General features: G+C 42.5%; 1 protein-coding gene across 2 annotated transcripts in view; it reads left to right on the forward strand.

Moving 5' to 3' along the window:
- Positions 1-15,898, forward strand: part of WNT7B (Wnt family member 7B) — a 130,300-nt gene that overhangs the window by 111,636 nt on the left and 2,766 nt on the right. For both annotated transcript variants that reach the window (XM_069763307.1, XM_069763308.1), the window contains exon 3: positions 7,425-7,696. In XM_069763307.1, coding sequence (XP_069619408.1) covers positions 7,425-7,696 — 272 coding nt within the window. The remainder of the gene's footprint in view (positions 1-7,424; positions 7,697-15,898) is intronic.

Consider the following 15,898-nt stretch of genomic DNA (forward strand, 5'->3'; position numbering starts at 1 on the left):
TCAGATTGTAAAAGTTGGTCCCAGCAAAGTGGGACTTGAACCAATAACATATCGTGGAGATGCACCTTTTTGTTGCTATAGTTTTGGTTGAGATTGAACCTCATATTGCTCTTGATTCTCTTCAATCACTACCATGAAAATGGATTGTTTGGTTGGAGTTGTTATAACGTGAGTGTCTTCTGAAAATGGTAACCGCTAACTCCAGGAATGGCCATCCTAGGTACTGTGCACACTTGTAGATAATAATAATAATTTTTATTTTATTATACCGCCAACATATTCCGCAGCACTTTACAATTAAGCTGGTCATGTACAAACAATAAATTCGGTACGAGTTAAGACAATTTAAACAGTGACATTAGGGGTGAGGTCCCTGCTCGCAAGCTTACAATCTACAAGGAAATGGGACACAATAGGTGAAAAGTGCTTGTTATTTCAGGTCTGGCAATTATAATAAATAGAAATTTTCATATGAAGCTGCATGATCCGGTCATCAGCCCGTGTGTTTAAGTGCAATAGTCAAGTATCAAGTGCAGTTATCGTGTGCATGGAGGGTGTGGAGACAGATGAATAGTAGGGTGCAGATTCAGAGTAATATTTGGAAGGAGGGAACAGGGCAAAGTTAGTTTACTGAGTAGCTGATGTGGTAGGCTTGTTTGAAGAGATGGGTTTTCAAAGCGCGCTTGAATAGGTCGAGGCTAGGTATCAGCCTGATCGTCTGGAGAAGTGCATTCCAGAGAGCTGGCGCAGCACGAGAGAAGTCTTGGAGACGGAGGTGCGAGGTTCGGATTACGGGGGATGTTAGTCTTAGGTCATTTGTAGAATGGAGGGCACGTGTAGGGCGATAGACAGAGATGAGAGAGGAGATATAAGGCGGTGCAGAACTGTGGAGAGCTTTGTGGGTGAGAGAGATGAGTTTATACTGGACCCTGTAGCGAATGGGTAGCCAGAGTAATGACTCGCACAAGATGGAGGCATCGGTGAAGCGGCTGGACAGAAATATGACCCTGGCTGCTGCATTCAAGATGGATTGGAGAGGAGAAAGTTTGGTAAGAGGGAGACCGATCAGAAGAGAGTTGCAGTAGTCCAAACGGGAATGAATGAGAGCGACAGTAAGAGTCTTAGTAGTTTCAACGCTGAGAAAAGGTCGGATTCTGGAGATGTTTTTAAGATGCAGGTGACAAGAGCGAGTGAGTGATGGGATATAGGGAGTAAAGGAAAGTTCGGTGTCGAATATCACCCCTAGACAGCAGGCATGCTGCTTGGGAGTTATGGTTGAACCCTCCAGGGAAATGTTGATGTTGGGTAGAGTGAGGTTAGTAGAAGGGAGAAACACAAGAAGTTCCGTTTTGGAGAGATTTAGTTTCAGGTAGAGGGAGGACATGATGTTAGAGACAGCAGACAGACAATCCTTGGTATTTTGAATTAGGGTGATGTCGGGGGAAGAAGTGTATAATTGGGTGTCATCAGCATAGAGATGATACTGGAACCCAAATCTGCTGATTGTTTGTCCAATAGGGGCCGTGTAAAGAGAGAAGAGGAGGGGGCCTAGGACTGAGCCTTGCGGAACCCCGATAGTAAGGGGACGAGGAGAGGAAGAGCAGCCGGCAAAAGATACAGTGAAGGAGCGGTCAGAGAGGTAGGAGGAGAACCAGGAGAGGGCTGTGTCCTTGAGGCCTATAGAGCGGAGCATAGTAACATAGTAACATAGTAACATAGTTAGTAAGGCCGAAAAAAGACATTTGTCCATCCAGATCAGCCTATATTCCATCATAATAAATCCCAAGATCTACGTCCTTCTACAGAACCTAATAATTGTATGATACAATATTGTTCTGCTCCAGGAAGACATCCAGGCCTCTCTTGAACCCCTCGACTGAGTTCGCCATCACCACCTCCTCAGGCAAGCAATTCCAGATTCTCACTGCCCTAACAGTAAAGAATCCTCTTCTATGTTGGTGGAAAAACCTTCTCTCCTCCAGACGCAAAGAATGCCCCCTTGTGCCCGTCACCTTCCTTGGTATAAACAGATCCTCAGCGAGATATTTGTATTGTCCCCTTATATACTTATACATGGTTATTAGATCGCCCCTCAGTCGTCTTTTTTCTAGACTAAATAATCCTAATTTCGCTAATCTATCTGGGTATTGTAGTTCTCCCATCCCCTTTATTAATTTTGTTGCCCTCCTTTGTACTCTCTCTAGTTCCATTATATCCTTCATGAGCACTGGTGCCCAAAACTGGACACAGTACTCCATGTGCGGTCTAACTAGGGATTTGTACAGAGGCAGTATAATGCTCTCATCATGTGTATCCAGACCTCTTTTAATGCACCCCATGATCCTGTTTGCCTTGGCAGCTGCTGCCTGGCACTGGCTGCTCCAGGTAAGTTTATCATTAACTAGGATCCCCAAGTCCTTCTCCCTGTCAGATTTACCCAGTGGTTTCCCATTCAGTGTGTAATGGTGATATTGATTCCTTCTTCCCATGTGTATAACCTTACATTTATCATTGTTAAACCTCATCTGCCACCTTTCAGCCCAAGTTTCCAACTTATTCAGATCCATCTGTAGCAGAATACTATCTTCTCTTGTATTAACTGCTTTACATAGTTTTGTATCATCTGCAAATATCGATATTTTACTGTGTAAACCTTCTACCAGATCATTAATGAATATATTGAAGAGAACAGGTCCCAATACTGACCCCTGCGGTACCCCACTGGTCACAGCGACCCAGTTAGAGACTATACCATTTATAACCACCCTCTGCTTTCTATCACTTAGCCAGTTACTAACCCATTTACACACATTTTCCCCCAGACCAAGCATTCTCATTTTGTGTACCAACCTCTTGTGCGGCACGGTATCAAACGCTTTGGAAAAATCGAGATATACCACGTCCAATGACTCACCGTGGTCCAGCCTATAGCTTACCTCTTCATAAAAACTGATTAGGTTGGTTTGACAGGAGCGATTTCTCATAAACCCATGCTGATATGGAGTTAAACAGTTATTCTCATTGAGATAATCCAGAATAACATCCCTCAGAAACCCTTCAAATATTTTACCAACAATAGAGGTTAGACTTACTGGCCTATAATTTCCAGGTTCACTTTTAGAGCCCTTTTTGAATATTGGCACCACATTTGCTATGCGCCAGTCCTGCGGAACAGACCCCGTCGCTATAGAGTCCCTAAAAATAAGAAATAATGGTTTATCTATTACATTACTTAGTTCTCTTAGTACTCGTGGGTGTATGCCATCCGGACCCGGAGATTTATCTATTTTAATCTTATTTAGCCGGTTTCGCACCTCTTCTTGGGTTAGATTGGTGACCCTTAATATAGGGTTTTCATTGTTTCTTGGGATTTCACCTAGCATTTCATTTTCCACCGTGAATACCGTGGAGAAGAAGGTGTTTAATATGTTAGCTTTTTCCTCGTCATCTACAACCATTCTTTCCTCACTATTTTTTAAGGGGCCTACATTTTCAGTTTTTATTCTTTTACTATTGATATAGTTGAAGAACAGTTTGGGATTAGTTTTACTCTCCTTAGCAATGTGCTTCTCTGTTTCCTTTTTGGCAGCTTTAATTAGTTTTTTAGATAAAGTATTTTTCTCCCTATAGTTTTTTAGAGCTTCAATGGTGCCATCCTGCTTTAGTAGTGCAAATGCTTTCTTTTTACTGTTAATTGCCTGTCTTACTTCTTTGTTTAGCCACATTGGGTTTTTCCTATTTCTAGTCCTTTTATTCCCACAAGGTATAAACCGCTTACACTGCCTATTTAGGATGTTCTTAAACATTTCCCATTTATTATCTGTATTCTTATTTCTGAGGATATTGTCCCAGTCTACCAGATTAAGGGCATCTCTAAGCTGGTCAAACTTTGCCTTCCTAAAGTTCAGTGTTTTTGTGACTCCCTGACAAGTGCCCCTAGTGAAAGGCAGGTGAAACTGTACAATATTGTGGTCGCTATTTCCTAGATGCCCGACCACCTGCAGATTTGTTATTCTGTCAGGTCTATTAGATAGTATTAGGTCTAAAAGTGCTGCTCCTCTGGTTGGATTCTGCACCAATTGTGAAAGATAATTTTTCTTGGTTATTAGCAGAAACCTGTTGCCTTTATGGGTTTCACAGGTTTCACTTTCCCAGTTAATATCCGGGTAGTTAAAGTCCCCCATAACCAGGACCTCATTATGGGTTGCAGCTTCATCTATCTGCTTTAGAAGTAGACTTTCCATGGTTTCTGTTATATTTGGGGGTTTGTAACAGACCCCAATGAGAATTTTGTTACCATTTTTCCCTCCATGAATTTCGACCCATATGGACTCGACATCCTCATTTCCTTCGCTAATATCCTCCCTTAAAGTGGACTTTAGACAAGACTTTACATAGAGACAAACCCCTCCTCCTCTCCGATTTTTACGATCCTTTCTAAACAGACTGTAACCCTGTAAGTTAACTGCCCAGTCATAGCTTTCATCTAACCATGTCTCGGTTATTCCCACTATGTCAAAGTTACCTGTAGATATTTCTGCTTCTAGTTCTTCCATCTTGTTTGTCAGGCTTCTGGCGTTTGCGAGCATGCAGTTTAGAGGATTTTGTTTTGTTCCAATCTCCTCGCTGTGGATTGCTTTAGAAATGTTCTTACCTCCCATCTGAGTATGTTTTCCTGGGTCTTCTTTGTTCAAGTCTAATGTTTTTCTTCCCGTCCCCTCTTCTTCTAGTTTAACGCCCTCCTGATGAGTGTAGCGAGTCTTCTGGCTGGTGAGGAGGAGCTGGTGATCCACAGTGTCAAATGCGGCAGAGAGATCCAGGAGAATCAGCAGAGAGCAATGACCTTTGGATTTAGCTGTTATTAGGTCATTAGAGACTTTAGTGAGGGCAGTTTCAGTGGAGTGTAAAGAGCGGAAACCAGATTGTAAGGGGTCAAGAAGAGAGTTAGCCGAGAGATAGCGGATTAGACAGGAGTGGACCAAGCGTTCCAGAAGTTTAGAGATGAAGGAAAGGTTAGAGACAGGTCTGTAGTTAGCAGTGCAGTTCTGGTCCAGGGATGGCTTTTTAAGTAAAGGGGTTATGATGGCATGTTTAAATGAGGAGGGAAGGATACCTGAAGAAAGAGAGAGGTTAAATATTTTAGTCAGGTGAGTGGTGACCACTGGTGAGAGAGACTGCAGGAGATATGAAGGAATGGGGTCACTATTGTAGGTTGTAGGCCGAGCAGAAGCGAGAAGCTTGGAAACTCCTTCTTCTGAAACAGGCTCAAAGATGTCTAGTGAGCTTGAGGTGCGGCAGGGAAGGGGATCCAGGCACTGAGGAGATTGCGCTGAGATATTCTGATGGATGTGGTTGATTTTTTCTGAGAAATAAGTGGCCAGATCCTCACCGCTGAGGTTGGTGATGGGGGCCTGTACTTTAGGTTTCAGGAGGGAGTTTAAGGTTTCAAAAAGTCGTTTTGGGTTGTTGGATAGTGAGGTGATGAGGGTGGTGAAGTAGGATTGTTTGGCCAGATAAAGGCCAGAGTTATAGGTTTTGAGCATGAACTTATAGTAGATGAAGTCTTCTGCTAAGAGAGATTATCTCCACTGCCGCTCTGCACACCTTGAGCAACGCTGAAGAAAACGTGTTTGCATAGTGTGTCAGGGCTGCCGTTGTCTGTGTCGGGTCTTTCTGCTTGTAGAAGGTGCCGCTTCATCTAGGGCATTCTTCAGTGTATTATTGAAGTGTGACAAGTCTGGACAGGAGAGGGAGGAGATGGGGCTAGAGATGTGTGGAGATTGTAGATGATGCTAAACTGGTGGCCCCGACAAGAACAAAGATGGAGGGGTGGTATCTACCAGCTCTAGGAATTGCCACCCTATATGTACACTTCTAGCCGATAAGGTGATTGCCCTAGCAAATGCCAGGATGGTCGAGTGGTGTCTGCCAACTACAGGAATGGACACCCTATATGTACACTTGTAAAAAATGATTATGCAAAGGGCCCTAGTAAGTACAAAGATGGTGGAGTCATTTCTATCACCTCCAAGAATTGACAAGATAAGACGATGGAGGTGGTGGCCTCAACAATTGCAAAGATGGTAGGGTGGTGTCTACCAGCTCGAGGAATTGCCACCCTTTATGTACACTTCAAGCCGATAAGGTGATTGCCCTACCAAATGCCAGGATGGTGGAGTGGTGTCTACCAACTACAGGAATGGACACAATAAGACGAGAAGGTGATGGCCTCAACAATTGAAAAGATGGTGGGGTGGCTTCTAACAGCTTTTACATTCATAGCTAAATTTGTTCCTTCTAACTCTACATCTATTGCTAGGCGGTGCTGCACCTTTATAGTGGATAATGCGGGGTAACACTGGAGCAGTTATGGGACTTGTTGTGCCATTCAGGCATGGAGCTTGTAGGTTAATATTTGAGTATTGTCATTTTATTAGCTCCATGCTCTGAGTCTTGGGCAAGGCTATTAAAACTTCCTGCAGTCTATTTATCATTGCAAGTTATAGGTTTAACCCACACTGGTTTATTCCCAGCTTCCAAGCTCTAATTTGCTCAGCTTTTTTATTCCTGTCCTTGAACACAGCTTGTGTTTTAACCACCTGGCTGCCTCTCAGTTTTGTTCCTGACCTTGACCTCCCAACTTTATGATTATTTTCTGCCAGCCAGGTCCACTGGCCAGCAGCCACTCCATTGACTCAACTCAGGGGCCCCTGGGCAAGTCCAGAATCCTGTACAGGGATTGAAGGATGAAGGTCACTGTTAGACAGAGTGGTTGCACAAAGCCTGTCCATGAAAGCACTTTGAAGAGTTGCCAGCCTTTTACTGACAGTGCTTTGTTAAGAATACCATTTGTGTACACTCCTAAACAATAAGGTGGCAGCCCCAACAAGTGAAATTGTAAAGCTGGGCTGGTGTTCAAAAGCTCCAAGAATCAACATCAACTACTAGATAATGATACGGTGGTGGTCCCAATTACGACAATGGTGAGATGGTGTCTACACCCTATATGTACATTTCTAGGTAGTTTATAAAAAGTTGGCTGCAGCAAGTGCAAAGACGGTGGGGTGGTGTCTTCTGGCTCCCGAAATGGACAGCCTATTTGTACACTCTTAAACGATAAGAACGTGATGGCCCAATCAAGTGTAAATATGGTGGGGTGATATCTACTAGCTACAGGAATAGACATTGTATGTGTACACACCTAGCCAATGCTAAGGTGGTGGCACCAGCAAGTGCAAAGATGGTGAGATGGTATCTACCAGATTCAGGATGGACATACTATGCATGGTGTACAGTCCTAGGCAATGACACCTGAATTTGACTTTCCTGAATTTGAGAAGAATAATTGACAGTACTTATCTTGTATTATTTTGTATAGTTATTAATTCCCATGTTTATGAAGCTTTTGTGTTTTGTCACTGTAGGTAGCAGGGAGGCCGCCTTCACCTATGCCATCACTGCCGCTGGTGTAGCACATGCTGTGACCTCCGCCTGCAGCCAAGGAAATTTCAGTAACTGTGGCTGTGATCGAGAGAAGCAAGGCTACTACAATCAGGAGGAAGGCTGGAAATGGGGAGGATGCTCTGCCGACATCAAATATGGCATTGAATTCTCCAGGAAGTTTGTGGATGCCAGAGAAATAAGAAAGAGTGCCCGGCGGCTCATGAACCTTCACAATAACGAGGCTGGAAGAAAGGTATTCTAGATCAGGATAAACGAGTCACATTTATTGATCGATGATACGGGGGGGAACTTTTTGCCATCTACTCAGATACAGTGCCTCAAAAACATTATACCTTACATACCTCTCCTTTGACTTATGCTTTGGTGCACCTCTTGAGTAACCTGTAAGACCTCCTTCTCACTTAGGAGGTATTCCTCTTTGTACCTCATGTTCTAGAAGAACATGCAAGAGTTGTCCCACAGCGTGCCACAGGGTTTGGGTACAGACAAATTTTCCAAACATCCTGGAACAATTAGTGGAAAAAGGAAAGACCTCTCAAACTTTAGTCAAGTTCATTAACCTAGTAGAAAGCAGGTTTCTGAAGCTTCGGTGGGCCACAATGCATGTTCAGGTGGTGTGATTGGCTGTCTGAAAAGAGGGAGCGACTATACTGACAAATTTTGCCAGCTCGCAAAGTTGTACAATCACTTGTCTCCTGGATGGCCATGCTAAAAATTTGGCAAGTAATGGATACATATTACTAAGTTGCCCAATGCCCCTTCCATTCTGCCTGCAGCCTCTTTAAATAGTGGACTCTCCCATACAATAGTTAGCAACATGCGTACAGTTACTGGCGGCAAGCCCCGTCTATCGGAGAGAAAAGTAATATAATTTAATATTGATAAAAATTGGAGGTGTTATGGCCTAGAATTTACTTATCTGGTTTAAATGGTTTGTTTCCTGGTTAATATTTGTGGTATTATTAAAAATAAACTATGGGGCCATTACACCGCGGTCTGATAGAAGTTAGCCTTTGCTGACTCCGCTTGGCTTAGACAATCACAGATTTCGACTGAAAAAAGGCACAAGTCCATCAAGTTCAACCAGAACCGTAACTTGAAACTTCTAGGCCCCAATGTAAAAATCTGTAACGGGTCCCGATTCAAACATTCTCAGGAGGTAAAAATCTTATTCTTTCATGTTGTAAACAATTCCATTCCGAGTTTGTTTAGTTGTATCTCAAACACGTCTCATGGGAACCCACCACCAGTTTTGGACTGGCACCCCGGTGTGTTGGACAATCTTCCAGTGGACCCAAAAATAATAATATGATCCTAATAAAACCACATCCCAAAGGTCCACTAAAAGTCAACCTCATTAAAAGAAGACTTTTGTGCCAATTACTTGCCGCTACCATCAGGGCCGGCTCCAGGTTTTTGAGGACCCCGGGCGAAAGAGTCTCAGTGGGCCCTCCCCCTTTAACACATACCACGATTCATGATGCACAGATACAGCAGAGAAATATAGCTATAGTACAATGCCAGATTTCACTTCTTACATGAGTGATAGCTATTGTAAATTCTACAATACCATACAGCAGAGGGGCTTTATATAAGTCAACCCATTATACGCCAATTTTTGTGGCCTACTCCCTCTTCCTCAGTTACCAGTAGGCATTTTATTGTTAGCTGAACTTGCTGCGAAGAAAAAACTGCATACATTGAATATGACAATTTTTTAATGGAAAACTTTTTAAAGTAAACATTAGAAAGTATTAACGTAGAACATTTGTAAAAGTGCAAAATGGGTAGCATATAGCACAGCCACGTAGTATATAGCACAGCCACGTAGTATATAACACAGCCACATAGTATATAACACAGCCCACGTAGTATATAGCACAGCCACGTAGTATATAACACAGCCCACGTAGTATATAGCACAGCCATGTAGTATATAGCACAGCCACGTAGTATATAACACAGCCACATAGTATATAGCACAGCCCACATAGTATATAGCACAGCCACGTGGCATATAACACAGCCCACGCAGCATATAACACAGCCCACGTAGTATATAACACAGCCACGTAGTATATAACATAGCCCACGTAGTATATAGCACAGCCACGTAGTATATAACACAGCCACATAGTATATATCACAGCCCACGTAGCATATAACACAGCCCACGTAGTATATAACACAGCCACGTAGCATATAACACAGACCACATAGTATATAACAGACCACATAGTATATAGCACAGCCCACGTAGTATATAGCACAGCCACACATCATATACCACAGCCCACATAGTATATAGCACAGCCACGTAGCATATAACACAGCCCACATAGTATATAGCACATCCCACATAGTATATAGCACAGCCACGTAGCATATAACACAGCCCACATAGTATATAACACAGCCACATAGTATATAGCACAGCCAATGTGGTATGTAACACAGCCCATGGAGCCTATAGCACAGCCATGTAGTATATAGCACAGCCATGTAGTATATAACACAGCCCACATAGTATATAACACAGCCCACATAGTATAAAGCACAGCCACGTAGTATATAGCACAGCCCACGTAGTATATAACACAGCCCACGTAGCATATAGCACAGCCATGTAGTATATAGCACAGCCACATAGTATATAACACAGCCCACATAGTATAAAGCACAGCCATGTAGTATATAGCACAGCCCACATCTTCCCCCCCCCTCCGAGAATGGCCCCACAGTTCACTACTCACTGTTATAGTAAAAAAAACAAAAAAAACCCACACTCCTCACCTGTCCTTGTGCCCGTGTTGCTCCCTGCTCCTGTCTCAGCAGCTGCACTGCCTGGCACACAGTGAGTGCGCGATGACGTCATCGCGCACCCACAGTGTCAGAGGCAGAACAGGGACTGATGAGAGAGGGAGCGTCAGCTGACGTTCTCTCCTCCATCATTGCTTTGAACTGTACCAGCAGACGCCGGTATAGTTCAATGCGGTGGTGGGGGAGTCAGCCTCTGCCTCACAGGGGCCCCATAGCGGCTGCATGATGTGCCGCTAGCTGAGGGCCCCTGGGGGAGCGGGGGCCCTAGGCAGCTGCCTGCCCCTAATGCCGGCCCTGCCTGCAGGGGCCACCCAGAGCCTCAGTGTACCGTACCATGAATGGGCCCCGCCATCTCACCAGGGCCCTGGCACCTGTCCACGTGCTAACGCCGGCCCTGGCTACCATTTATGTATTTCTTTTGAGATGATTTACAAATAACCTATTAGATCTTATTAGAACCATGCATATAGATGAACGGTGACCTCTCAATATCCTTTCTCACAGAACTCAAGTCAACCTATTTACCTTCTCCTCTTGGTGCAAATATTTTTGATGCTTCTTAATATGAAGACAAACATCCCTGGCTTCATATTGGCAGATTTTAAGTACCAAACCATGGCAGCCATATTGATTGCCATTCTAATATCTATAAGTAAAGATAACTTGAAAACAAAAAGCTAAAGAAATGTGTAATAATGATGACGTAAAGAGGTTCTCCACTTATTGCCAATTCCTACTCACTTGTGAGAATGATCTTTTGATAATGACCTGATCACAAGAACGTGAGTGATCATCTGAAATCAGTGAGGAAACCAGACAATAAGTGTTTAATTTCCCTGCAGTGCCTTCACAGGGAAAGTTAGGTATTACATCATGCCCATGCAAATCAATAGGAATTTAACCCTCCAAATTAAGAGATGCCTTTCGGATCTCCTCTCCAATCTCGTCAAGAGATAAGGAGCCTGAACAGGGAACCTCATATTTTTATAACAAAATATTGGGAATATGAATATGGGTGTTCTGTATTGGACAACACCTTTAAGAACCCAGCTGATCTGTGCACATCAAATGATTTTGTCTGAAAACCAAAAGGACCACCCAGATCTAACCTTTTCAACCTTCAACCTCCGACTACAAGACCTAACTACATGGTCAGGAAAGGGGTTAATGACTTAAGTATCCCTCTAAAAATGTCTTACAGGGCTCTGAGGGTGTGAAAGGTGAAGTAGAGCAGTAAATAGTAGATGCAGAATGCCAATCATTTGCCTAGAGCGAGTGGCCTCATCTTCTGGAAGAGCTGCAAAATTACTGTTCTGATGGTGTAGACCTGTCACCTAAACAATGGCTCTCGTTACATTGCTAGGCAGTAGAGATGTAGTGTGATGGGTTTGGACAGGGGAATTTACACCTTGGCCTATTTTTGCTCCCGTGTGCAGAATGTGCCTGCTCTGACCCCATAGCTTAGTGAAATGGAGTTGATGAACTTGTGGCAGTCGTGATGGTGGAAACGTCAAGACATAGGTACTCACTATCCTGGTGGAGATCTAGTCGGAAGAGCAATGACTTCTGGGAAAAATTATGTAAATTAAAATCTGTCAATACTTTGCAAGTTAATATCTGACCCTTTTATCCCCTAACGAGCAGAGTGTTTGGTTCCTAAATAACCTGCCAATTTTTAAAGCGGCAATGTAACAGCCATATTTTTCATTTTTGTTTTGTTTTCGTGACCCATGAAACCATTTTTATTTTTGAAACTTATTAATTTTTTATTTAGAAAATCCATTTTATTTTTTATTTTTTTAAGGAGCTGGCATGACATTAGTGGCATGATGATCACGTGGAACTGGTGCTGCTTCTTTTTAAAAATGTTGTGGCACATAGAGTTTTTGGTTTCAATTTTTAGATTGAATTCTTGTTTTATTAGGGATGGAATGTACAACTTTTTTTTTGTTGAGCAGATGGTGTTTTGGGGGATTTGTATTTTATATATTTTTTTTTTCCTTTTTTATGTATATGGCCCCACTCCCACCCAAGTACTATACATGATACATGGTAGGTGTGACGGCCCCATTACAGATTGAGTCCCAAGTTCTTTGAGTTACGCCTTTGGAGAACTCTTTGGTGCGCGTCGTTGGACTAGTCCGACCCTGTCTACTTGCCGTCTTTCCGCCATAAATCAGCCTAGCTATAATTCAGAAGGTGGAATCTGTAAACTGTGATCCTATAAAACGTCTCATGAAATATTTTATTGCTTATATTTCTTAGGTGGCATTTCTCTCAACATAGGCCTAAGGCGTTTCCACCTGCCCTGGCGCTACCTGCCGTCATCCAAATTTATAGAACCCTTGACAAGTCCTTACCCAAAAACTGCAGCCCCTGCTGACAAGTACCTGCCTGAATAGACCGCAGGCCGTTAATAATGCCTCTATGATTACAATAGAAGGTGTCTGGATATTTGTAAAATGTATAATTATCCGGAGCAGCTCACCCGGCTGAATTCTGCATAGAATTCCTCGCATACATGTCATTTTTTATTAGTCGAGGGCTGAGCTCATAATAATGGTGATTGACATGTAGCAGAAGGCTGTTATTTTATGTCTGCTAGGCACATACAAAAGGCCGTGTAAATTCTGCTGCAGTCAACATCTGTTACAGGAATGTGCTCCCTCCCTCCTCCCCAAATGATCAGGGCGGCCAAAAAAACAAATAAGCAGGTACAGTAAGATGTTGCCAGGCAAACCCAGGACACAGGTATAAAATCTCCGCTTTGCTTCTGGAAATGTAAAAAAAAAAACAGTAAAAAAAAAGCTATCAGCAGGTGTTTGACTTTCCTGCAGCACCCCCGCAGGGGAAATGAAGTATTACATGGAAATACAGGAAAGATTTATATCTTGGTACCGTGTTAGCCAGTAGATAGAAAATATTTAGAATTGAGAGTCCTCAGTGGTTGATACCTTTTAATGGTTAACTGAAAAGATGGTAACAAATCGCAAGCTTTCGAGACAACCCAGGCCTCTTCATCAGGCATAGACTAAAATAAATTCTGGAGAATCACATATTTATGCACAAAACATCACAGAAAACAAAACAAAACATGGATAAGACAGGTGACATGAAGCAGAATTACCATGGGTGATAAACAGTTATGTCCATAAATATTGGAACAGTTCTTAGATAGGGAATATTTTATTGTCCTCTGGGGTCTGGCTCTGTTGTGATGACCCCACGTGGTCTGAAGGGCAAATTCCTTAGTTCCTTAGTTGATGTAAAAAGACATAAATCCATGCGACACATTCATTCCTACACTAAGACTGTCAAAAGTCATCATCAGTTTATATTCCCATATTCTTCTGTCTCTTTGAGATTTGAAGTTACCTTTTAAAACAAGTAAGTTCATGTCCATAATGTTATGATCCGGGAGTGTACCTAATTATTTGTACTAAATGACCAAATGGGGGTCTGTATGTGGGGGAGACTGGGCAAAAACTGAGGACAAGGATGAATTCTCACCGCCACACAATAAGAGAAAAAAGAATGAATCTACCTGTGGCAATACATTTTTGTCTCCCGGATCATAACATTATGGACATGAGATTACTTGTTTTAAAAGGTAACTTCAAATTTCAAAGAGACAGAATAATATGGGAATATAAACTGATGATGACCTTTGACAGTCTTAGTGCAGGAATGAATGTGTCGCATGGATTTATGTATTTTTACATCAACTAAGGAACTAAGGAATTTGCCCTTCAGACCATGTGGGGTCATCACAACAGAACCAGACCCCAGAGGACAAAAAATTCCCTATCTAAGAACTGGTCCAATATTTATGGACATAACTGTTTATCACCCATGGTAATTCTGCTTCAGGTCACCTGTCTTATCCATGCTTTTTTTTTCTGTGATGTTTTGTGCATAAATATGTGATTCTCCAGAATTTCTTTTAGTCTATGCCTGATGAAGAGACCTGTGTAGTCTCGAAAGCTTGCAATTTGTTACCATCTTTTCAGTTAGCCATTAAAAGGTATCAACCACTGAGGACTCTCAATTCTAAATATTTTTCTACATGGAAATAATGATTCTTCTGGAGAAAGACATGAACTTTGTAGCTGATCCCAATTCTTGTTATTTGATTGAGGTGCTTATGACTGACCCCTTTAAATTCAATTAGTTCTTATTTCATAATATCTTTCACTTATGGTCTTATAGCTTCTATAATACTCCCTCTATGTACAAGAATGCAATTCTGGGCAAGTAGAAAGCTGAAGATTTGGACAGTCTTGAAGAGGAATGTAAAATATTTGAAAAAGGTTCAATATCTCTGCTTGTCGCCAGTGAACTGAAACATTAACTCTTGCATTTGAAGGCAGAAGATCTGTCCTAACCTAGCTTCTCTAGGAATAGTAAGTGTAGGTGCAGATAAGTGGCACAACTCAAAACTCTAATATTCCAGAAGAAGGCCACCCCCTCCTTGTGTGTTGCTCACGTCTAGGTCTTTACACCTGCTTTGTGTTTTAGTGCTGTATTTGGGCACCTGGAATGCAGTACATTAGCCTTCGGCAGGGCGGTTGGAGTGGAAATGTGCCTTGTGCATTGGAGCATCGTATGTATTTCTGCATGTGAGGGCTTGATACGTGATTAATACATTTGTGGTATAAAAGAGGTCACCATAGCTAATGGGTTTTTCATCTGTATTCAGGAGCCTCCTGGCAGTCACCACTGAACCTGGTGCGCTATATAGACCTTGGCTTTAGGCCAGAGGTGGGAATTCTGCCTCCTGAGCCAAACATGGTATTGATATTCCTCACTCGACATCATTTTCTGTGGAATCCAAATTATGAGGCTGCCAAACCCTTGGAAGTATTAGATTACAGCTTAGAAAAATCATTCTCTACCAGCTTTGTGGTTCCATCTGGGACGAAGGTGCAAGTATATGATGTTGAGCAGAAGAATTAGGGCATACACAAGATAGAGGAACAGGGGTATGCTAGGATTAGACTCCTCACTTATTAGAAGGGTCATCTAGTTATGTTCATTGCTGGACGTCAGCCACCGATTCTGTCCAGATCTCCCAGTGGTCTTCTCTTTCCACGTAGAGAAGACCATACAATCATGTGATGGCCAAATGCCACCTCCGCTAGTGGTATGACAAAGGACTACCCTGCATCAATATTTCCAGGTGGATCCAACTTTTATTAATTCTGACAACAATGTATAATGTAATATGTAGGGGCCAGAGCATCTGTGTCACTCCTGTACATGGTTCATGTATGGTACAGCAGCTCTTCCACATTCATTTTTCTAATTTGTGTTGCCACATTTTGAGCCCACAAAGTTGGGCCTTAAGGTTGGGTGATCACTTTCACAACTGGACCCGATGACTAGGAAACCTAGGCCCTACAACAGGCTCTGTATAATTGTACTAATTTGGCACTACATATCTGTTTTAACACATTAGTGGGCCCAGTTAAAAAATATCTTAAGTGGACCCTCTCCTAATTCTTACCTAAAAAAGATTCAGACTCCCCACCTAGAGTTATAGATAAGTTATCCTTCACCCAAGAGAGTAAATTGCTTTACGGGTGCCCCAAGAGCCCTAAATTTACAGCAACAG

Source organism: Ranitomeya imitator, chromosome 4 (assembly GCF_032444005.1).
Source record: "Ranitomeya imitator isolate aRanImi1 chromosome 4, aRanImi1.pri, whole genome shotgun sequence".
Classification (NCBI taxonomy): Eukaryota; Metazoa; Chordata; class Amphibia; order Anura; family Dendrobatidae; genus Ranitomeya; species Ranitomeya imitator.